Source organism: Platalea leucorodia, assembly GCF_965183815.1.
Source record: "Platalea leucorodia genome assembly, chromosome: 9".
Lineage (NCBI taxonomy): Eukaryota > Metazoa > Chordata > Aves > Pelecaniformes > Threskiornithidae > Platalea > Platalea leucorodia.
Genome location: NC_138831.1, coordinates 20,456,229 through 20,479,551, shown reverse-complemented (window position 1 = coordinate 20,479,551; position 23,323 = coordinate 20,456,229). Strand labels below are relative to the sequence as shown.

At 40.6% G+C, this 23,323-nt stretch overlaps 1 protein-coding gene across 8 annotated transcripts in view; it reads left to right on the top strand.

The window, feature by feature from the left end:
• The window catches only part of DCAF1 (DDB1 and CUL4 associated factor 1), a 53,932-nt gene that overhangs the window by 13,470 nt on the left and 17,139 nt on the right, over window positions 1-23,323 (top strand). For 6 of the 8 annotated variants that reach the window (XM_082321137.1, XM_082321138.1, XM_082321134.1 and 3 more), the window contains exons 6-22: window positions 961-1,098; window positions 2,090-2,593; window positions 3,834-3,935; window positions 5,130-5,288; window positions 7,785-7,964; window positions 8,839-9,048; window positions 10,010-10,179; window positions 12,000-12,124; window positions 13,248-14,508; window positions 15,453-15,651; window positions 16,309-16,391; window positions 17,335-17,419; window positions 18,860-19,093; window positions 19,634-19,727; window positions 20,205-20,309; window positions 21,158-21,231; window positions 22,408-22,512. In XM_082321137.1, the coding sequence (XP_082177263.1) occupies window positions 961-1,098; window positions 2,090-2,593; window positions 3,834-3,935; window positions 5,130-5,288; window positions 7,785-7,964; window positions 8,839-9,048; window positions 10,010-10,179; window positions 12,000-12,124; window positions 13,248-14,508; window positions 15,453-15,651; window positions 16,309-16,391; window positions 17,335-17,419; window positions 18,860-19,093; window positions 19,634-19,727; window positions 20,205-20,309; window positions 21,158-21,231; window positions 22,408-22,512 (3,828 nt within the window). Of the gene's footprint in view, window positions 1-960; window positions 1,099-2,089; window positions 2,594-3,833; window positions 3,936-5,129; window positions 5,289-7,784; window positions 7,965-8,838; window positions 9,049-10,009; window positions 10,180-11,999; window positions 12,125-13,247; window positions 14,509-15,452; window positions 15,652-16,308; window positions 16,392-17,334; window positions 17,420-18,859; window positions 19,094-19,633; window positions 19,728-20,204; window positions 20,310-21,157; window positions 21,232-22,407; window positions 22,513-23,323 lie in introns of those variants that run through there. The other 2 variants (XM_082321139.1, XR_014229158.1) reach the window with 2 other exon arrangements.

Genomic DNA, 23,323 nt, shown 5'->3' with positions numbered 1-23,323 from the left:
GAAATGTGTGTCTATTCATTATTACTTTTAACTGATCTTTTATTGTGTTGTACCTGTGATTCAAATTATGTGCAAGATTCCTGTCATGATAATGATGTGTTGTTCTATGATGTTTCAAAATCCAGTAGTGATTTAGAGGAAAAAATTGAATCTTTCATTCTAAACAATTGTCTTTTTAATCGACTTTTAATTTTTAATTAACACTTATCCGGCTGTGTTAAGAAAAGTTGCTTGGGAGGCTGTGTTCAAACACTGCTGATTTTTTTTTTTTTTTACTATTAAAAATATTAACCATATTTAACATTAAGATTTCCATATGTACGGATTAGTGTACTTGCATGCATTTCTCTCTTCTCCAAACATTATGGATTTCTGACTACGTTGAGAATTGTTCTTTTGGTTGGTGAGTAGTCATTAGTGTAAAGAGTTCCTCTGGCACCAGGTAGCTGGCTTATTTAAGCGACTTTTCAATTTAGCCCCAGTAAGCTTTTAGTGAAATGTAAGAAATTTAGCCAAATTCCATTCTACTTGGTGTAAGTTCAACACAGCTTCTTTGAAATCTGCTAAATTGCTGGAGATTTATATTAGTGAAACTGACAGGAACTTTGGGCTTGTTTGTTTTGACTAACCAATTTATACCCATAGTGTTTTGCTACTTCCTAGGCAGTAGGTTGACTGGCCACTTCAGAAGATTTTTGCAGGTGTGCAAATCCTAATTCCAAATATCTGATGCCTGGGAATAGTTTTATGCAGCTTAAAAGGTTAGATTCCTGCCTGCGCCGCCCCCCCCCCCCCCCCCGATAGTTTTAGATCTTGATTCATTACATAATTGGTAGGAAATCTAGCCTGCTCATTACTAGAGATAGGGAGAATTGTTACCGACAGGTGCTTTCACTGAGACTGAGAAGTTAAAAATTAAATATAACTGTTAGAATTGCTTTCTTATTTTCTTCATTCTAGGAAGGCATAGTTGAAAATCTCTTTAAGTGGGCGCGAGAGGCTGATCAGCCGCTAAGGACCTATGCGACGGGGCTATTAGGAGGAGCTATGGAAAACCAAGATATTGCTGCAAATTACCGGGATGAGAACTCACAACTGGTAATGATTTCTCAATCACTTTCCTTTTTTTTTTTTTTTTTTTCTTTACCTCTTTTTTTTCTTTATTTGTGGGGAGCTCACATTCATGAGTTAATATATGGGTCTTACAGTAGTTATAATAGTATCTGGAAGAGCCAGTAGCTCATGCTTTCCATCCTTTCCTGACCATGCCTTTGCTCAGGCTGTGGCCCGATTATTCTGTTATACCAGTTGTGTTAAAAATGCCAATGGAAACTTAAGAAGGCAAATACTATAGTTTTTAATGGGACTTATGTTCATAGCCCTCTTAAAGAAAAATTTTCAGAAGCTTTACATCTGTAACTATTGCATGTTGTTACTTACATACTGGACAGAGATTTTAAAATGAAAGGTAAATTGGCATGGGGACAACTTAATATGAAATTGCATTAACTTCTATTGTAAACCTTTCACCAGTTTAGTGTAGATTCTGTATGATGTTTGTCAGCAATGGAGATGACCTTTGGAAGAAGGTAGGATAGGCAAATTTGTCTCCGAGGACGGTGTACAGTGTGTTGAAGCATAGGTGAACTCTAATTCTTGCACAGATAAGGCCTTTAAAAGTAAACACGTGGCCTTAGGTTTTGTGGAACTGCGATTTATCAAAGCTGTTGCTTTGAAAGGGAGTGTTGCCTTTATTCTAGGCTAGGTAGAGATGATGGAAGAATAGTGGAAGGTGGTATGTGGTTCTGTTAGCATGAACATAACTCATCTCTTAATGGCTTTTAAGCCACTTCTTTCTCATTCAGGAGACTAGGTGCTGATATTTTAGAAAGAAAGTAGCTGTAGCAAAAAGGATTGGAGTGTTCTTATTCATTTTGAAATCATTAATTCTCTGGGCAAATATACACCACAGCATGCTTGACACTTAATGCTTTGAAGCTGGTTATATGGTAAGAACAAAAAAATATGGTGTGAGATGCATGACCAAAGCAGGAAGTGTGTTCTCATGCATTCTTCTTTTCTGAAACAGGTGGCTTTGGTGCTTCGACGGCTACGAGAGTTACAGGTTACTGAAATGACTACAAAACAAGAAAACAAGCGTCCCAGTCCTCGGAAAGTGCCATCAGATCCTCTGCTGCCTCTAGATGAAGAGGCTGTGGATATGGATTATGGGGAGATGGCAGTAGATGGAGAGCAAGAGGAAGTTTCTGGGGATATGGAGATCTCCTTTCATCTTGATTCAAGTCACAAGACCAGTAGCAGAGTAAACTCTGCTACAAAGCTAGATGATGGGGGACTGAGAAAAAGCAAATCAGGGAAACAGCATGAAAGAGATGGCTTCCGGAAGGCCAAGCAAAAGCTGGGCTTCTCTGCTTCAGAACCAGAGCGGATGTTTGTTGAACTGTCCAACAGCAGCTGGTCAGAAATGTCCCCATGGGTGATTGGCACTAATTACACACTTTACCCTTTGACTCCTGCCATAGAGCAGAGGCTCATTCTTCAGTACCTGACTCCCTTAGGGGAGTACCAAGAGGTGAGCATATGAAGGTGGGAGGAAGCACTCTGTGCTTGAATTCTCCTGACAAAACCATGAGTGGTATTGTGGGGAAAAATTTGCACAACTGTTATATCGCTCTCTGATGTTTCCTCATATGATTAAGATCAGTAACCTTTCCTGAGTTGTCGATGACTTTCAAATTGATGAAGTCATTAGTTTGAGTATTACCTGGTAGGTAATACTCAAACCTGAACCTAGCAGGTGTGTGGTCTCGCAGTTGGAGCATGGGACCAGGAATTTTATTCCTGGTTTCTGTTAAATTTGGTGATTGTTTACATGACACAGGGCAAGTCACTTTGTTTGAAATACAGACATTTTTCCTGTTTCCTCTGGGGGATGTGATAGATTCCCGCAATTAAAAGTCTGAGGAAATAATGAACTTGAAATTCTAACTGAAGTGGTTTGTGTAACCTCTGCTGTAGTTCTGATGAGAAATGGCAGTGCCTGTGTTATGCAGATGCTTTTGAGAGCTTGTGTTACTTACATGGACAAAGTAGTTGGGCAGTGTGAGATTTACCCAAGTGTGTTTCCTTTTTCCTTTTTTTTTTTTTTTTTTAAAAAAACCCCATAAAACTCAAGTCAGCATAGGTCTGCAGGCCACCTTTATCTCTGTCTAATCTTTTTTTAGGTGGTTTAACTTAATTTGAAATAGAACAAAGCAACACAGTTTTGCTTTGGATATACGTTATGTGTGTGTGCACATGTGTGCCTTGCTTCTGTGAGAGGCAAAGAAACCATTATCCCCCTAATACCCTGCATGCTGACTGGATCACTTCACATGCCAGCAAAAATAGGATATAAAAATAGGAATTAATATTATAAAGCTGTTACACAAAGAATTATGCAAAGGGTTTTGGTTTGTTGCCCTGCTCTCCTGTTTTTTCTGTTCAGTTGTTGGGTAGTTGTCTTTGCACAGATGGAAAGTGGAACCTATCGCCAGGGTGGTATCTGTGTGGACTTGCCATAGCCGCACTTGAAGGAGAGTCTTAAGATTTCCGTGTGGCAGCTGTCATGCACCTTGCTGCAGTCAGCAGATGTATTACAAGAGGTCTGTTAACCTTTATTGCTTCCTATGGATGGAGCTGGTTACCACTGACCTCTCATAACAGGTATCTGCCAATAGGGGAAAATTGGGGGTTTGAGAGAGTAAAAACCAAAACAGACCTTGTATTTCCCATGAAACATTCAGCTAGTCTCCCACTTTCATTTTTCTCAGCTACTACCTATCTTTATGCAACTGGGATCAAGGGAGCTGATGATGTACTACATCGATTTGAAGCGAACCAACGATGTGCTGCTTACTTTTGAAGCTCTTAAGGTAAATTACTTTCATAATGCATAAAATGTAACATAAACACTGTAAAAGCATTGAATGTGTGTCTGCTGCATGTGTCAAAGGCAAATGCTGACCTTCTTTAGGCCTGTGTATCTTGCAGCATTCCCTGGGATTGGAATTGGCTTTCACTCAACTTGAATGCATTGCAGTTTTGGTTTTATAATTCTCAAGTATTGAAAAAAAGAAAGGGGGGAGGGGATAAAAAGGTCTTAATTGTGCAGGAAGCGCCATTAATTTCATCTGCCATCAGCCTATCTGAAGATGATAAAAATTCCTCTTTCTGTCAAGTGCTTGTGTGTCTGCTGCCCTTAGATGGCATTCCTGAGTTGTTCCACTGCCTGTCCTCTTAAGGGACATTTGTGAGCGGCAAGAAGCATAAGCATCGTACTCCCAGAAGCCCCAGCATGATCTCTCTGAGCTTAATATTTGAAATACAATAGCTTTGTGTTAGTAGTCTTTAGGTTACCTCCCCAAGGTACAAAACCACACAAAAAAAGTTTATTCAAGCCAAACCTGCAGTGCAGCAGCACAAGTTATATTTTTCTGTGTGTTCTTTCCCTTTTTCACAGTAACTCTGGTCCTCCAGTGTCATCTTTCCCTCAGTTTCATTGTCATTTGTCTGAGAATTTATTTCCGAGGAACAGTGTTCCTACGAAAGGTGTAGGTTACCTCATTTGGGAGTGGGGTGGGGTTTACAATGGTTCTTACTTGCCTCTTTAGGTGTTGGTAATACAGAAAAATAAAGTGTAGTAAACTTCAGTGCAGCTGCAGACTTCAGTTTTAACAATAGTCTTTAAACTTAATTTTGTAAAATTCTTCTTGCCAGCAATATGGCATATACAAAGTTTGAATGCAAATTTAAATATTTCTTAGTGATAATAGAAAATGTTAATATGAAAAGAATGGGAAGACTTAATGTGGCCTATTGGATAATTTCTGAGTTGCTCTGCTTGTATTTCTTTTGAAAGGTGTGTAAAACAAAGTGATAATGCCTTTTTTCCTTTTGTCATTGGGATAAATACTACATTCTGCAGTTAAACATAATGGGAGGAGGAAATAAGGTGAACAAAGAACGGAGTGCTTGTTTTTTCTGCCATCTGTTTTTCTATGGGGCAGGGGATGGACTTGATGACAGTTTGAAGAATTCTGGGCTAATCTGCTTTTATCCTTCCTTAGCATTTGGCATCATTGCTGCTGCACAACAAGTTTGCAACGGAGTTTGTTGCTCATGGAGGAGTGCAAAAGTTGCTGGAGATTCCTCGTCCTTCCATGGCAGCAACAGGGGTTTCCATGTGCTTATATTATTTGTCTTACAATCAAGATGCCATGGAGAGGGTAAGAGGCATTCTTTTAATATAACTGCAGTGATTCCTGTCGTTTCGTAGTGTATCTACCTGTGTTCCAAACAGTGAATAAACATCTCCTAAGCTAAAAAGCAAATTTATATACAAGACTTTGGTATCTGCAGAGGCAATAGGAAGTATATAAATAATGGCGTATTTGAGTGTTTTGTTTCAAGGGTGTGGATTTCAGTTCCTGGGGAATTAACTGAAGACCTCTGTCTTGTTGGCATTGTCTCAATACTTTTATCACCCTTTTCATTGTATTATTCCCTCTTTCCTTCAAAAAAAAAGGAGAAACTTCTCCATTCTCACTTGTCTTTCCTTTCCCGTCTGTTCCAACGGACTCCTGTACCTGAGATTGTTTTTCCATGCACAGTCCCAGCGTGGATAGCTTCAGTGTTACACAGTACCTCAGTCAGATTCCAGACAGCAGCACAACTTCTGTGGTGGTGTGAGTGCAGTAGAAGACTAATGCAGGTCTGGTCTGCACTGTGCAGAAAATCAAATTAAATGGTGCTAAGGGTTCTCTGTGGTCTGAGCTTATAAATATTAAAACAGCTGATAATGAAGGTAAAGTTCCTCACCTCATATTTTAACATAGAAAAAAATTCTTAAATCCTCCTCTCAGCTCAGTAGTGTTCCTCCAGCAAGCATCCCTTCAGACAGGTTGATATGGCAGTCCACCCTCAAGCTTCAGTTTCCCAGGTACTTTAAACAGTGATTCTATTTCCTTTTTTATTTTTTGTACTGGCAGCAGCATGTGTGTGCTGAGCCAGATCTGGGAACTGATCCTGTTTATTCTAAAGTTGCTACTACTCAAGAAAAAAAGGAGAACTTTCAGCTTGTGAGCATTCGTACTGGCATATGGGAGCATCCTGCTCTAAGATTCATTCAAAGCAGCTGCAAAGTTGTAACCTTAAGCCTTCCAACTCTGCTCTGCTTTGAGTGGTGGCTTTTGATTCCTGGCTTGTCCCTGGCATTGTCTAGTAATTTTTTTTAAGCTGAAAATGGAAGCAGTTAAACTAGTAACTGTACATTTCTGCTTATTCTTTCCTAGCTTTTGATGCTGTCTGAATGTGTGTTGTGATTTAACACGCTTAACACTCCTGAGCACGTAGAGGCTGGAATGGTAGTGGTTGTTTAAAGCTGTATCTGTATGGATTCTGCTGGCACTTGTGTTCTGCTGGCATTTGTATGAGCGAGTTCAAAAACCCTTTGGTAATCACAGTTGATCAGGGCTGTCTGTGCCCTGTATCACCTCTCCGTTATGAGGGCAAGAAAGGTGAAATGGCATAATGTTCCTTCTGCTTCTTTTTGCCCATTATGTCAGAAAGATGGACCCTGGCTGCATATGACCTGCTTTGGTGTTTCTCTGAACTTTGTCATGAGAAAACTCCCTTTTTTTCCTTTGTTTTTTCCCACTGATTCCACTTGCTGCTTGCATGGTTGTTCAAAAGGAAAACCAAAAGCCGTGACAGGGTGCTGCATGAGGTTTCCTTCTGCTTGACATCCTCAGGCCATGTCATAAAACCATGCAACTGTTTTGTAGTGACATTGTCTCATGTGCCAGATGTTATCCTCAATATGTACAGATACCAGGTAGAGCAGGTTTCTGTGGTACATTCCTCTCTTGTCTTTGGATTTCAGAGGAAGCCAGTTTCAAGGGGCAGTCCTTTGTCACTTAGTCCATGCCAAGCCTCAGGTCTTGGGGTGGAAGCAAGGCTGGAGCTGGTAGCACTGTATTCTCTGAGTATGTCCAACAGAGAAGATACGAAAAAATCTGCTAACTTGGCATATAGCAGCTGGTGCTAGTGCTTTAGCTCCCTGTGCTGCTCCTCTTAGCGCTGACCCTGGCAGAGGGTTCGAAGTTCTTCATCATTAGAAGCTAACAAATGTGTGCAAAAGTGCAGCTCTGAGCACATGGTCTGCACATCTCGGAGGCAGGGTCTGAGAAAAGAAAAAGACCAGCTCAGTTGTCTATTTCCAGAGAAAGTCGAGCTCTAGATTTGCATTTGATGATCCTTCCAATTCCCCTAGAGTTCAGTGCTACCAGAGTTTGCTAGAACTTCAACCTAGCATATGATACTCTTACACTGAGAAGAATTTTTGTTTCTTCAGTGGAAACTTTTCTTCCTTCTCTGCCTCTAGCGAAGCATTCTTTGGATAGCTTGAAGTGGCATGGAGAAGGACTCTCTGGAATTATACTACATTAAGACTGCTGTATTTATTGTGTCTAGGTCTGGGAATGGACCAATTGCTAGTTCGACGTTGCCACATCATGGCCTTCATTAGTCTCACTGGGGCGTTCTTTTACTGGTCTGGAAATGGGACTTTTTATTTCATGTCTCAGATGTCCCAAGTCAAGCTGGGAGTAACTGATATTTATCCTCTGTCTGTTTGTGTCTCAAAGAACCCTCATTCTCCTTGGACAAATTCTCTTCAGCAATCTATTTGAAGTCCTTCTCAAGACTGTTCTTTTGCTTTCTAGGTGTGCATGCACCCCCATAACGTGCTTTCAGATGTGGTAAATTACACCTTATGGCTAATGGAGTGCTCCCATGCCTCAGGCTGCTGCCATGCTACCATGTTCTTCTCCATTTGCTTCTCCTTCCGTGCTGTTCTGGAGCTCTTTGACAGGCATGATGGCCTTCGACGTCTGGTTAACCTGGTAAGGCTTGTATTTTTATGTGGTGAACAGGGTTTTAATGTCAGGTTTTGCACCCTTTACAATGCAACTGTGGAGAATTCTGTTCTGTTGTTGTTGTTGTTGTTGTTTGTTGGGTTTCCTTCCTCCTAAATTCCCAAGAGATGGAGAGGTGGGGTGAGTTTTCTAAGCAGCAGATGTGGATCCCTTCATATTTATTCTTATTATTATGATAATTGTCCAGAGACTTGCTACCTTTTGAGAGCTTTTTGATGCAACTCTTGGATTAAGCAGCATTTACACAGTGGTCACTTACCAGTAATTAAAACTTTTCTTGCTGTTCCACACGTGTGGTATTGCCATGCACCCTTTTGGATGCAGATACATCCAGCCTTGTTCCAGAAGAGGTACAGCTGTGTGTGTGCTGTGGTAATCGCAGTACCTTATGAGCACAATTGATGCTGTTCCTGTACAAAAGCTGGTATGTCTGCATGGTATTGCTGTGCAGTCCTAATGGCTTGGGTTGGTACTAGCTCAGGGACATCAGCCCTGCAGGGTGTAAGCACACTGTGTGTTGTGTAATAGAATGCATAATAGTATTAGGCACAACATTGCCTCCAGATCTACATTGATGTAACTTCTGGATTTCTTTCTTCATAGATAGTGAAGGAGGGGAAATGGTTCTTTTTAGACTTAAGTATTTATCCATGCAGATAGCCTCTTCTCTTCAGACAGCTTTCGTCAGCTCTCAGAGAGTGTGCTTGTATGTCTTGTATAGCAAAGTAAGTTTGTTTGAGTTTAGTACAAGTGCAGCTGAGAATTGTAGGTGCTTTTTTTTTTTTCCTTTGAAGAGTGAACTGATGAAACTGTTTTTTCCCTACCCAACCTCTTTCTGAAGATAAGCACGCTTGAAATCTTAAACCTGGAAGACCAAGGAGCCCTCTTGAGTGATGATGAGATCTTTGCCAGTCGCCAGACTGGGAAACACACCTGCATGGCCTTACGTAGATACTTTGAGGCTCACCTTGCTATCAAACTTGAACAGGTGAAGCAGTCACTCCAGCGCACTGAAGGTGGCATTCTGGTCCATCCACAGCCCCCCTACAAGGTGAGCAGCATGTTGCAAGCATTTAACACGGTTGTTGCATTTTGCAAGCAAACCCAAGCTGCAGTAATATGCGGATGTCCTTTGAAGCCAGTGGAATAACTAGGCAGTGTGCAGTTTATAGGGATTTTTTTATTTGTACTTTTTTTCCTGCCTTGTGGAATGATGCTGCAATAGAAAAATACAGAAGAGCCTTTGAGGTTCATCTGAACTACATTTGATTAAGGTTCCTGCTCATCTCCTGTGTTTACCCTTCCATCTCTGAAAAACTTAAGTTTACTACTTTCTCCCTGCAAAGTGATTTTTAATTTTTTTTTGTTTTTTATAAAACTGAGTTTTATATGGCTGCTTGTTTTGAGGGAGCACATTCATCTGTGGTTTCTGGATTAATTTATGATGGTTTTCTAGAAGAGCTGAAATAAGAAAACATGGGATTTTTTTCTTCTGGAAAAATCACTTTCAGTAACTAGAGAAATGTGTATAAGCTGTTGCTGCCTTGTGTAATTTAAAAAAAAATTGAAAAGCAATTATGTTAGGAATTTCCTTTTTTCTTTATGTTTTGTAGTCAGAACTTAGAAACTGTAATTGAATATTTTTTTGCAATCTTTTTTAATACTTTAGCATAAATTTATTTTGAATGATGGTCTAGTAACTACTAGATTAGTAGCTTAAAAGCAGAGCAGAATTTGAATTTAATGTAACTTTTTTCTTAAATTGGCCTAAGCCTTCTAGGACTGCAAAGAAACTTAAAGGATATTATTCTTAAGCTTATTATTGTATATTATAGTGACAATTGCTGTATATTTTTATATTTGAGGAATAAAACAGAAAGTAAATACTTTATCTGCAAGGAACAGTGGTAGTCTAATCTTTGTGGATGCAGTTTTCAGTTAAATCCCAGCAGTGGGGGACTTAATGTCCAAGTTTGTGATCTTTTTAATGCTTCCAACTCACTTCCTCGCAGGCCTGTTCGTATACTCATGAGCAGATTGTAGAGATGATGGAGTTCCTGATTGAGTATGGTCCAGCACAGCTCTACTGGGAGCCAGCAGAGGTTTTTCTCAAATTGTCTTGTGTCCAACTCATGCTTCAGCTCATTTCAATAGCATGCAACTGGAAGACATACTATGCAAGGTGAGCTGCTTGCTGTAGTACTGTATTTTAGTGCAGTAAGTTGTGACTCTTGGGCAGGACGTTACATTTCTAGATTTTCTACCTGTCTGATAGAGAGGTAGAAACATTTAAAACAATCGCATACTGGTTAGTGGTCTTAGGGCTTGTGCTGGGGCCGCACAGTGCTTATGAAAGTTAACACTGTGGAAAGCAGGACTAAAATCTTGAGGTAGAGAGAGGGATGTAATGAGATTTCTGAAGAGCCAAAATGTGTCAGGCCTTTGATTTCAGAGAAATCGGCATCATAGTAGAGCTTAATCACAATTCTGTGCCACTTTCTACCTGTTTAAAAATGTGTTTATCTTTTTGTTGGAGAAAGGCTAGAAAACCTTCAAAGTAGAGGTTAAAATCAAGATGTATCTTAATCCTGGAAAGAGTTGGAATATTTGTTTGGATGTAGTAAGTTTAGCTGACTTGAGAGAGAGGACACTGCGTATCACTGTTGATTTGTTGGTATTTGAAGTTTACTGAGCAGATATAACTGTGCAAAGGAGTTGTGTGAATATGCAATAAGCCAGCATTTGAGAGAGTAAAAAGACTGAAGGTTGTTACTATGCATTGCTCAGGTTCATGTCCCTAGATGATACACCACCAGCTGTTAAACTCAACGTGTTGGTAGAGGGGCTCACCTTGTGATGCCACTTTTAAGTTTCTCCCTTGTCTTGGCCACAGACAAGCTGTTGGGGCACCATGATATTCTGTTATTTTTCTGTGGCACCTCTTCCCTCCGCCTCCCCACCCAAAAAAAAATCTGCATCATCCTCACTGTTACAAAAGAAAGGGAGCTGCCACCAGGCTCTGACAGGATACCATTAGGATCCTGTCCCCAGTTCAAAAGGAGGATGGTGCAAAGTTCCAGCCTCTGTTCATCCTAATGACCATCTGCTCCCCAGACTGAAGCTGTAGTCCTCTCTAGAGATATATTCACTGGTGAGTCACTCACTGCTACAGCTAGTTGTTATCAGCTGTATTCTTGTCACCGGGACTCCCTCTTTCTTTTTTCTGCTGCCTGCAGGAGCTCCTTCCCTAACTTAACTTGAAACAATTTTGAAATCTGTTTTGCTTCTGCAATCCCTTGCCTCCCTCGTTCTCTCTCTCTCAGGTTGCACTCTCCTGGGTAGTTTCTGTTCTCCTGTTTCTTACTCTCTGCAGCTGTTTCCTAATTGCTAGCTGGCTTAACTCCTACCTTTCCATACAGGCTTACAAGCCTTCCCTGCTTTTCTTGCACTGTTCTGCTCTTCTACCTCTTGCTTAGCAGCCCTTTTCATCTTCCACACACCTATGTCTCTCTTAAACTGGTGCCTGAGTTGATGCCTTTTTCCCTATCACAATTGTCTGTTTTACTGCTAAACAGTTTCCCTTCAGTTCAGAAAAACTTCCTTTCTAGTTGACGGGTGACAGAGTATTTTAGACAGCAGTGTTTCCCAACTAAGATGTAGAGTTAGATTAGATTGAGAAGCTTAATTTAGAATGCTTTTGTGGATAAGTCTTAACATTCTTGTTTTTATAAATACAAAATTACAGTGCTTTTAGGAGCCTGTGGGCAGGGTGGGATAAATGTTGACAGACTGCAGGCAATGGTGTACATGCGAACACTGTCTTCTGCGGAGACCAGCCCTGTAAGAGTGAAACATTCTAAAATCAAAAGGCACCATTAAATACATCAGATGTGACTGACTTACTCCTATTTGTTGGAGCAGAGTAGATTGAATACTATTTTATGTTATTGAAACAACTCTGTATGTACACCTCTAAGAAGCTCTTCTGTTGTTGTCTTCCAGGAATGACACAGTACGATACGCTTTGGATGTACTAGCCATCCTCACTGTGGTTCCTAAAATCCAGTTGCAGCTGGCAGAACCTGTGGATGTGTTAGATGAAGCTGGATCTACTGTTTCCACTGTGGGTAAGCTGAATATGGTCCTGATGACTTACACACTTATCAATTGTCTTCTGCTACATGGTTTTTCAGTTGGCTGTTTCTCACCTATGGTGAGACAGGGGTTAAAATAATTCATGTGTTCAGAGTTATTGTCAGGGATGCAAATAAATGGGAGAGTAGACTGTAGTTAAAGTTGTGTCATGATTAGCACTGTGGTTGGTTTACAAATTTGAAGGCATGGTCTTTGACTTGCGCTTGTTTTCAAGAGCTCATTAAATACAGATGGAGGCACATCTGCTTTTCTAAGGGGACTATTAGGTTCCTTCAACTTCTCAGAAATTTAGGTCTCCTGGGGATATATTTGAGAATATGGGAGAGGAACAATTATTGCTATTTATTTGAGTTGTGCTCTAACTGGCTACGTGCAGATTCAGTATACAAATGAACGAGATGTGCCTGGATCAGATCTAAGGCTTATGCATTAAACGGGGCATGACTTTTTTTAAGAAAAGAAAAAATAAAAGGTGGGCAGAGTACTAGATATAGGCAAAAGACAATTTCTTTTGCACAAAACCTTTCTCTAGACAAAACACTTCATTCTTTCTTGAATGAGGGTTTTGATCTTCTGAAGTGGACATGAAACTAACAGGAACTGTCTCGGGGGGTGGGAAACGAAACCCAGAGTTTCATTTTTGCCCGACTCCTTTTGGAAGCTGTGATATGATTTCCCCCCCCCCCCCCCCCCCCCCCCGTTCATAGCACAGTCCCCTTCCTCTCTCTTTCCACTTTGTTAGTATTTATACAAGAGAGTTGCTTTCTGCAGTAAGAATCGGAGGCATACCTGTGCATCTTTCCCTGTGCCAGGTATCTCAGATTTTGTGTTCCTGGGCCATGCCCGATCACCTTCTCTGAAAGATTGTTTGACTCCATACTTTTTGATGATGAAGTGGAGGAGCATCAGTGTAGGAAAACGTTTTGCCAGGGAGGTAGAAGAGTATGTCTTACGGTAGTTAGCAGAACTCGGGAGTTCCCAGAATGAAGAGAATTACCTATTTTCCTCAAATTTGCTGAAAACTCTTTACTTGTCTGTTGAACTGTGTAAGATACATTTTAGAATACTAAAGAAATTATTTCTTTCCCTCTCTAGGTATTAGTATCATCCTTGGAGTTGCTGAGGGTGAATTTTTCATCCATGACGCTGAAATTCAGAAATCAGCCCTTCAGATCATCATCAATTGTGTATGTGGCCCAGATAATCGGATCTCCAGTATTGGCAAATTCATCTCTGGAACTCCTCGGCGAAAGCTCCCTCAGGCCCCCAAGAGCAGCGAGCACACATTAGCTAAGATGTGGAATGTGGTACAGTCCAACAATGGCATCAAAGTGCTGCTGTCGTTGCTGTCTATAAAGATGCCAATCACAGATGCAGATCAGATCCGAGCATTAGCCTGCAAAGCCTTGGTGGGGCTCTCACGCAGCAGTACTGTCCGGCAGATTATCAGCAAGCTCCCCCTCTTCAGCAGCTGTCAAATTCAGCAGCTGATGAAAGAGCCAGTGCTTCAGGACAAGCGCAGCGAGCACGTGAAGTTCTGCAAATATGCTGCTGAGCTGATAGAGCGTGTCTCGGGGAAGCCATTGCTGATTGGCACAGATGTCTCTCTGGCTCGGTTGCAGAAAGCGGATGTGGTGGCCCAGTCAAGGATCACATTTCCTGAGAAGGAGCTGCTGCTCCTGATTCGGAACCATCTCATCTCTAAGGGCCTAGGAGAAACCGCATCTGTCCTTACTAAAGAGGCTGACCTACCCATGACTGCAGCATCTCATTCATCTGCCTTCACCCCTGTTGCGGCTGCTGCCTCTCCTGTGACCCTGCCTCGCACGCCTCGCATAGCTAATGGCATCTCAGCTCGTTTGAGTAGCCACACTTCTGTAGGTTCCACTGCCACCTCTGTCCATGCTCAGGCAAGGCCATCTGCATCCCAAGGCCCACTTGCCCTTCCAGGCCCTTCTTATGCCAGCAACTCTCCTCTGATTGGCAGGATTAGCTTTGTCAGGGAGAGGCCGTCTCCCTGCAACGGCAGAAAAATCAGAGTGTTGCGACAAAAATCGGACCATGGCGCCTACAGCCAGAGCCCAGCTATCAAAAAGCAGCTGGACAGACACCTTCCTTCCCCACCCACGCTGGACAGTATAATCACAGAGTACCTTAGGGAGCAGCATGCCCGCTGCAAGAACCCTGTTGCCACCTGTCCCCCTTTCTCTCTCTTTACTCCCCACCAGTGTCCTGAGCCAAAACAGAGGCGCCAAGCGCCAACTAACTTTACCTCACGGCTGACCCGCAGGGCAGCCTTTCCGAAGTATGGAGGGGTGGATGGTGGCTGCTTTGATAGACACCTAATATTTAGCAGGTAAGGAAGAAAAATGTTTCTTGATCCCTCTCAGGATGTACCCTGTGCCAAAGAGCCTTACCTGGATTCAGGCTGTGCAGTCCCACAGTGGAGTATCCTTGGAGAGAAAAGTGTTTTAATTCAACAGTGACAAGTGGGAGAGCCTTGAAAGGCATTTTTAGAAGTTGTTGCATTTCTCTTGTCCTTAGTACTGACCCTTAGTACGTAAAGCACGCTTTATTTTCAGTACTATGTTAATTCATTAGCAACATTGACTACTGAAGCTTATAGGTCTTTGTTCTCCTTTGGAAGGTAAGTATGTAACGCCAGTTTTACATGAGACTGTATCATAGCCTTGAGGATGGTTGGCTGACAGATGCAGAACAGCGGAATCCTTATTTTGCTCTTGTGGCTGAATCTGCAGCACCAGAAGTTGATAGCCTTTTTAAGTGGACTGTCTTTGGTGAGATTAAATTGGAAGATGATGTAAAGTTTATAGAAATAAAGATGATGCATAGATGAAAGCATCTTCACAGTGAAACCAGTATCACTTTGGGAAATTATGATGACAGGAGGTTATTTGGCTGATGTGCCATGCTTTCTTGTGTTGAGTGTTTCAGAACTGTTAGAAAATTTTTTACTAGCTGTCTGTACTTATCCAGGTGATGGCATTACAGGTTTTCCATCAATCCAACTTTGAAGACGGACTCCAGGTGCTTCAACTTAATGGTGTGCTTTAACAGAAGTACTTAATAGTGCAAAACAAACCCTGAAATGTTGCAAAAACTGTTGTAACATACTCACTTGAGTGCTAGTCTTACAATTGATACTTAGCTTGTCCTAGAAGAAAGCTATAACTTGTACCTACATGACTTTTAAGGACTGGATTTAATATCATCACACAGCATTTCAGTTTTGCTTTTCTTCTCTCTTTCGGGTGACCCTTGTATTTCTACCTTCTCTAGGTTCCGTCCAATTTCTGTGTTCAGGGAAGCAAATGAGGATGAGAGTGGCTTTACCTGTTGCGCGTTTTCTGCCAGAGAACGATTCTTAATGCTGGGTACTTGCACAGGGCAGCTGAAACTCTATAACGTATTCAGTGGACAGGAAGAGGCCAGTTACAACTGCCATAACTCTGCCATCACGCACCTTGAGCCATCTAGGGTAAGTAATCGAAGACCTGTTCTGAGTTTTAGAAGTTCTCACAGCCTAAGCCCTCGTATGTTTTGGGCCCATCTGGATATGTGCATCTAAGATGCGCCTACTGGCTGGCCTGCAATGCCTGTCATTAAAGTACTTGTAATAGTTACATACTCCCTCTCTTTGAGTTCTACAATTATTTTTTTCTTTCCAAGATAATAGAGAAGATGCATGGTGGCTGTGTGCCTTCATCAGTAATGAATATGTATGTCTGGAGGTGGAAAAATGCTTAAACTGACTATGTATTTAACATAAATGTGAGATAAGATATCAGAGTTTATATAACCTCCCTTTGTTGGAGAAAGATCTTTTCTAGAAATAAATAAAAGGTAACTGATTTATAAGCAGAATGAACTCCACTCACAGGGCATTAAAGTTCAGGCATGGATTATCCTGATTTTATCTGCTATTAACATCATAGATCGTTCCCATTGTTATGTGTAACATTTTTCTTCTTCTGCTGAGGGCTCTTTATATTATACATGGTATTAGATACCTACCCTTTATCCCCATAGGAGTAGTTTAGTAAATTCTTGTTCCTAAAGTCAGCTTGTAAGTGTAAGTTAAAGTGGTATTCTTTTCCCTTCCTCCCTCCTCCTCCACTCCCATCTGGAAATACAGGATGGATCTTTATTGCTGACATCTGCTACGTGGAGCCAACCTCTGTCTGCATTGTGGGGAATGAAGTCTGTCTTTGATATGAAGTAGGTATCCTCTGATCCAGCTGTGGGGTATGTTGCAGTTAGAAGAACCATTCAATATAGGAGAAATCCCAAGAACAAACCCTATGAAAGAACAGTACAGCACAGCTCTTGCAGTGTCTCTTGTGAAAAATTAAAATGTGCTCCCTTTCTTATGTTTAGTATCTTCCCTGTTTTGTTGGATACAGACAGCTTTGCTAACTTTTAACTACCTAAAGTCCTATTTAATGCAAGATAGATCAGTAAAATCAGTGTTGTCCCTGAAGACAAAGAAATATGTTTGTATTTTTATTCTCATGTTTGTAAATTACCTTGACAGTCTTTCTGTAGCCAGTTACAGAATTTTACTAGCATGGTGATTTGCATGGTGAAATTTTCAGACCTGGATATAAGCTATTTCAGACCTGGGTAAAGCTATTTAAAATTGATTTCAGTATTTACAATTGTTCCTTCCCATAAAAAAATGAGTGGAAGGCTCTTCATTTTTAAAAGGTTTGACTGTTGTCTACCTTAGTTGTAAGCAGCAGTTTTGGTGTGACCTGTTTTAGGTCAGCTAGAGGGCATTGTTCAGATAAAAAGTTTAACATGCCTCAGGCCTGCATGTGCGTTTGAACATTCATGATGCCATTCATTGCTCACTCCTCTAAATACTGTTATGTTTATGGCAGACCCTGTTGCAGTGGTAATTTGATGACAAGTCTGTGAATTTGTTGCTTGTGTTTTTTTTCACTGGTCTGCTGTAAAAGCTGTGTAACAGATAGTTCCCTGCAAATATCAGTGGAGCATTTTAGCATTGTAGTATGCCATGGTCAGTGGCAAAGTCTTTTCTACATTTTTAGCTTTCTGTATTGTTGAAACCTCTGCTGGAGGTGTTGGGGTAGTGTTTGGTTCACGCAGGCAGTTTGAATCTGCAGTTCCTTGACTTCTTTGCTGACTCTGTCTACAGGCATTCCTTCCCTGATGACCACTACGTGGAGTTCAGCAAGCACTCTCAGGATAGGGTCATTGGCACAAAAGGAGACATTGCCCATGTAAGTACCAGTAAAGGTCATGGTTGTGAAGCTGTGATAAGGATATTATTCTTCACAGGACGTTTATTAACAGATCTGGGTGCTATGATGCTCTGTGTAACTGATGAACTAAGAAGCTTTAGAGGAAAGCTCTGAAAGTGTCAAGTAACTTCTCCCTTTGTCTAAAGGTATAAACTTGAGCGTTCCAAACCAACTGTAGCACAAGCAGGGTGCAATGTGTTGCCTCTGTGGTTAGTATTCTGGGCAATTGTAGAATCTGCTTTGTTTTGCTCACTTGAGAGAGATCGTGCAGGACTTTCTCCCCTGCCCCAAAGTTGCCTCCTTTGCCTTATTTTTCAGTAATAGTAATAATAATAATAAAAGTTCCACTGTTAACAGTAGCTCAGTCAACAGCTGTGGGAAATGGCCTATTAAAAGTGTACTTCTTAAAAGTGTCCTCCTTTTGCCTCTCCAAATTTGCAGCTTGCTTTTGGGTAATTTAATTTTACCAATATATTTTCAGAGAATGCTGTTGTAGTGTTTTGTGTGAATACCTGCAAATTTGGCAGACGCAGGCTTCGGAGTGCTTCTGCTTCTTCTCAGTGCTAATTTGCATTTATTATAGGCACTGTCTCTTTTGAAAGAGTATTTGCATAAAAAATTGTCATGAAACATAACTTATTCAAATTATTTATGATTTTACTTATTGATCTTCATTTGTTTAAGCAAACTATCCATTCCTGCCCAGTTTTTAACTTGGATTTATCTGGAAGTCAGATCAGTTTGTGTACTGTGTTTATCTGGTAAACAGATTTGTTTTCCAGTTCTAGAGAATTTTTTCTTCTCTGTAAGTTTGAACGAGAGCTAGGCTCTGAGGGATGTTACAGATCAAATTTATCTGAGAATATAGTCATAAAACCTTCGTACTAGTTAAAGCCCTTTTTATCTTCCAAAAGTTTGTTGGGGCAAAGCTCAGAAAGCTGCCGTTCTGTGTAACTGCCAGGAATTTTAACTTGTTTTCTATAGTTTCTGGGTTTTTTTCTCCCTCACTGTGTTCTTTGGAGTTTTTATGTTTGTAAATACCATCTGCTCTGAAAGCAGTTCCATTTCTGAAACACTTTCTGGCCAAGTGGTACCTTGCGACTGCAGCTTCCCAGCTCACTTTTCATAAGGGGGTTAGTTTCTTTGGAACTAATCCTGATTGTATTGAAATATATCAGTGAACCTGCAGTAAGCTAAGTACTGGCCAAAATGTGTTTTGAGACTTAGTTCCAGCTGTGAAAAACTATTAAAGGACTGGCAGGAAGGGTTATCTTTGGAATGCTCTCACTGGAAATGAAAAAACAAAATGGGAACTGGGGTGATTCTGTAAACAATCTAGAAGGGGGAACATAGGGTGATCTTAGGCACAGGTATATTACAAATTTTGACTAATCTTTCTTTTTCTTTTTAATCTAAAAGATCTATGATATTCAGACTGGCAACAAGCTATTGACTCTGTTTAACCCAGATCTTGCCAACAACTACAAGAAGAACTGTGCCACCTTTAACCCCACTGATGACCTTGTCCTAAATGATGGTGTCCTCTGGGATGTCAGATCGGCACAAGCCATCCACAAGTTTGACAAATTCAACATGACTATCAGTGGTGTTTTCCATCCCAATGGGCTAGAGGTCATAGTCAACACAGAAATTGTATCCTTTGGCCACTGTGGTAACTGATGTGCTGGGACCTACAGAATTTGTATTGATAAACAAGTAGCTGTTTGCAGGAGTTGTATTAATGCTCTGCTGTGTTACAGGTTATGTATGGTAACAACAGTTTTTGTCTGTGAATCAAGTAAGTAGGGACTGTCAGACAGCTAGCTAATTTAAATCTAGATCCTGCCTCTGATATGGCCTAGAGGAAATACTTAACACAGAGAGAGAGCAAGAGAGATTTTCTTTTCTAATATACTCTGTCGTACCTCTGCTCTCTTCCCATCCCTTACTAAGATCAACCTTGAAGCTACTGCAGTAACCTCTCATGACTGGGAATGACATTTTGTGTAAGAGCTTTTTCATTTTCAACACATAGAAGGGATTGTGGTGCTGGAATCCAACTCCAGTTCTGTCATGTTTGCAAGAGGGTGGCAGTGAGGTTTCTTGAACGCAATTAATCAGTTTTTTGCCACTGTGTTGAAAAGGAAGTAAAATTTTCAATTGTTTGTTGCTCCTTAGCCTGTATTTTTTCAGTGGGACCTCCGAACTTTCCATTTGTTACACACAGTACCTGCACTGGATCAGTGTCGTGTGGTCTTCAATTATACTGGCACAGTTATGTATGGAGGTAGGTCTTCTCAGTCTTATATTACTCTCCTTGGTCACCTCAGGTTTGAGATAAGTAGATGCTTGTTCAGTGAAATTGGAAGCTTCAGAATCTGTCTAACTCGAGGCCTTACTAGCACGTGTGAACTGGAATTTTTTCAGCAAGTTTGTGCTACATGTATTGCTGACAAAGGCAGTTTTCTGTAACATCAGCAATACCACAACGCCATTTGTGAGATTAAAAATCAACCTACTGAAAAAGGAAACGTGTGTAACAGCAGATCTGATGATGCTTGAGAAAATAATTTTGTCCTCTGTATTAAGTTTCAATGATCTGCAGTATTAATAAAGGCAGCTCTGGAAGAGTAGATATTAAACGGGTCTTGCCAAGCTATTAAATAAAAAGAAAATTCATGTCAGAGTCTGATTTGATCTTAAGTTGATTAATGATAGTGATGAATGGAAGGTGGATTTGTGGAATAATCTTTCCTTGTATCAGCTATGTTGCAGGCAGATGATGAAGATGACCTTCTGGAGGAGAGAATGAGAAGTCCCTTTGGCTCTTCTTTCAGGACATTTAATGCAACTGATTATAAACCTATAGGTAAGAGTAAGAGAGGAGCAAATAGCTTGTTCTGGAGGTTTGAAGGTTTATTGAAAGTTCTGCTTAGTAACATTCACTTCCTCCTCCCCTTTGTGTGTATGACAAAAATTCTGATACAACCTGTTCTGATTGAAGGACAAGAGTTGGGTTTAACACTGAAATAGGTTCCAGTAACATATCCTGTTCAGTGTGTGATTGCCTTACTTGCTACTGTTCAGCAGTTCTGGCTTTATTTTCCTTTCCTCTTTCCAAGTAGGGCACAATCTGAAATAGTAGGTCATTTGGCCAAGATGTCATTGGTCTCATTTCAGGAAGGGCTGCTTTTTTTTTTTCCCCCTTTCTCCCCCCCCCCTTTTTTTTTTTCCTTTTTCACTTTTTTCTTTTTCCCAATAGCATTTCCCCATGCTGGTAGTTCAAAATGCTGTCAGTTTGGCCTTACAAAGCTCCTGGAGCTAAGCTAATTGCTGCTACAGACATAAACAAATGTGGCTTTTGCTATTGAAAGTTGACACGGCTCACAACTCAGTCCCTTGGTTGCCATCTATGCTGGAAGATTATCTGTTGTTTACTGTGCTTAGAGAAGCCAATAAATGTATTATCAAGGGAGGAGGCACTGTGCAGAGCAGGTTAAGAACTTACCTGGCTATTTTTTGACAGTCTCCAACATTTCTATTCTTTATTACAGGTTGAATTAGTTACAAACATTCATTTCACTTGTATTTCAGCTGTTGTTTCTTGTCCCAACATTTTTTTATCTGCTTTTAGACATATATTGTTAGGTTTTTTCTTTCAGCAAGCATTAAGTAATATGCAGTTAACCACTGAGTTTGTTTTGTGATGTTTTCCAGCTACCATAGATGTAAAGCGGAATATCTTTGACTTGTGCACAGACAGCAAGGACTGCTATCTGGCTGTCATTGAGGTAAAGGAGCTAAGAATAAACTCTAGTCTCTGTAGCTGTGTTTCGAGTGCAGTGCTTTTTTTGTTTCTTTTTAAAGCCTTCAGAACTGATGATTCTGGAGTTTCTACTGTTAAATTCATGTCCTAAGCGGTGGTGATGTTTTGATGATGGTAAAGATGCTGTTAGTTTTTTGTTGTCCACCTGCAGCAATCTTGTTTTTCTGCCTCTGATTCCTTAAACTTCCAAACACATTTGCCTCTCTTCTTCAAACACTTCCCACTTTGAAATGTGCACAGGTTTTCCTTCTCATAAGCACAGAGAGACATGCATTTTTTTTCCTATTTATAGCAATAATTTCCTATTAAAATTTGCACTGTATCAAGTAACTGGGAAATGCAATCTTCCTGGGGTTTCCCATGGAGCTTTTCTGAGTCACTCTTATTGTTCCTTTTTCACTTGCCTTCCTAGCAAAATCCCAGTAGCTAAGGATTTGAAGCAAAAATTACTGAGCGAAACTTCTGGCCTGTTAAGCGGGAAGTCAAATTAAACTAATGGGTCTTGAACCTGACAATCTAAGTGTAGTGACTAGTTTAAAATCTTGTCAACTTAATATTCTGCGAACCACTGATCCTTACAGACCAAAAAAAGCGAGTCAGGAATTTGTAGTAGGGCAAGCTTCATGTTTAAGTACTGAAGTTGGAGTAGCTAAGGTTGTGAGGCCAAGTATGAAAATTTTCTTTTATAGGAGTCACTGGAAATGTTACTTCCTGGCATGTGGCAGCAGTGGTTGCTGGGGTATCGGACTGCTGTCTTCTGGAACTCTTGCTATATGACAGCTTTTAGCATTCTCTCAAGGCATGTGGTTCAATTACATAATAGGGAGGCAAATTTGAAAGGAAGGGGTGTGCGGTTAGATGAGAACTAAACCAAAGCATGTTAAGGATCCTTAAAAGGTTTTAAGTCTGCTAGTGGAAGTGTAACTTGTGGATGACAGAAGCAGAAAGTAGATATTTACATCACTCCTGGGCTGGTCCTTGAACCAAAAAGACTCGGTTTTAGTGCTAAACGTACTGCTGCTAGTAAATGGGATGGAAGGATTTTGGTAACGTTTCTGTAATTTAGATCAGATATAGCACTGAATATGAATGCTGAGCTTAATTCCTGGGGCTAACTGCTGTGTGGGCATCTTGTCTTCAGAATCAAGGGAGCATGGATGCCATGAACATGGATACGGTTTGCAGACTGTATGAAGTGGGCAGGCAGCGTTTGGCGGAAGATGAGGAGGATGAAGAAGAAGATCAGGTGAGAAGTATAGCATTAACCTGGTTGTTCAAGAGTAGCTGTTAGCCATCTACATATTGGAGGGCACAGGTGTTCGTTTATTACCCATAAAGTACAGATGCCTCATTTGGTCTCACCTAATGTGAAGCAGATCACTTTACTGTCAGCGTAAACTAAGACTATCTATGCAGAACTTGTGTGAACAGTAACTTTGTGCATTGTAAACTGACATGATAATTTATAGTTTATTTATTAATTTCCCTAAGTGTTTCAGTCTTGTTCAGAAACTTTGCTGTTTGTTCTGCTTGTTTTTTGTTTGTTTTTTTTTTTTAATATTTTGACACTCGGTAGAGACAGTAGTGTTTTGAGGTTTTCCTTTTTTCAATTCCAAGTCTCATATTTGGGCATAACTTGTCACCAGTTTATGAATGAGACACAATTTGTGACTAATGCAGTGAAGCTGCACAGTACTTCTATGCAGCAAAATGTTGTAAGAATTTTAAAGAAAGCTGTAGGTTTGCCTTGGGATGTGTTGGTTTTCCTTCTCAGATCAGCCATTTGATCTCTGGCAACTTGACAAAAGAGCGAAGAACTGCAATAAGTGTTCCTCAGGGTGCAGTTGGTGGACTAAACAGTAGCACAGAATACTTACTGCAGTACAATGAGAATTAAAGGCAAATTTGTTGCTTTTTGGGCGTCAGTGTGTTGTGGTTGTTTTTTTTTTTTTTTTTTTTTTTTTTTTTTGAACAGGCAAAGACCTTATGCTTCAATTCTCTAAAGACTTGAAATGCATTATTCTCTGCTCTTTGGTGTCTGCATTCTAGTAAATCCT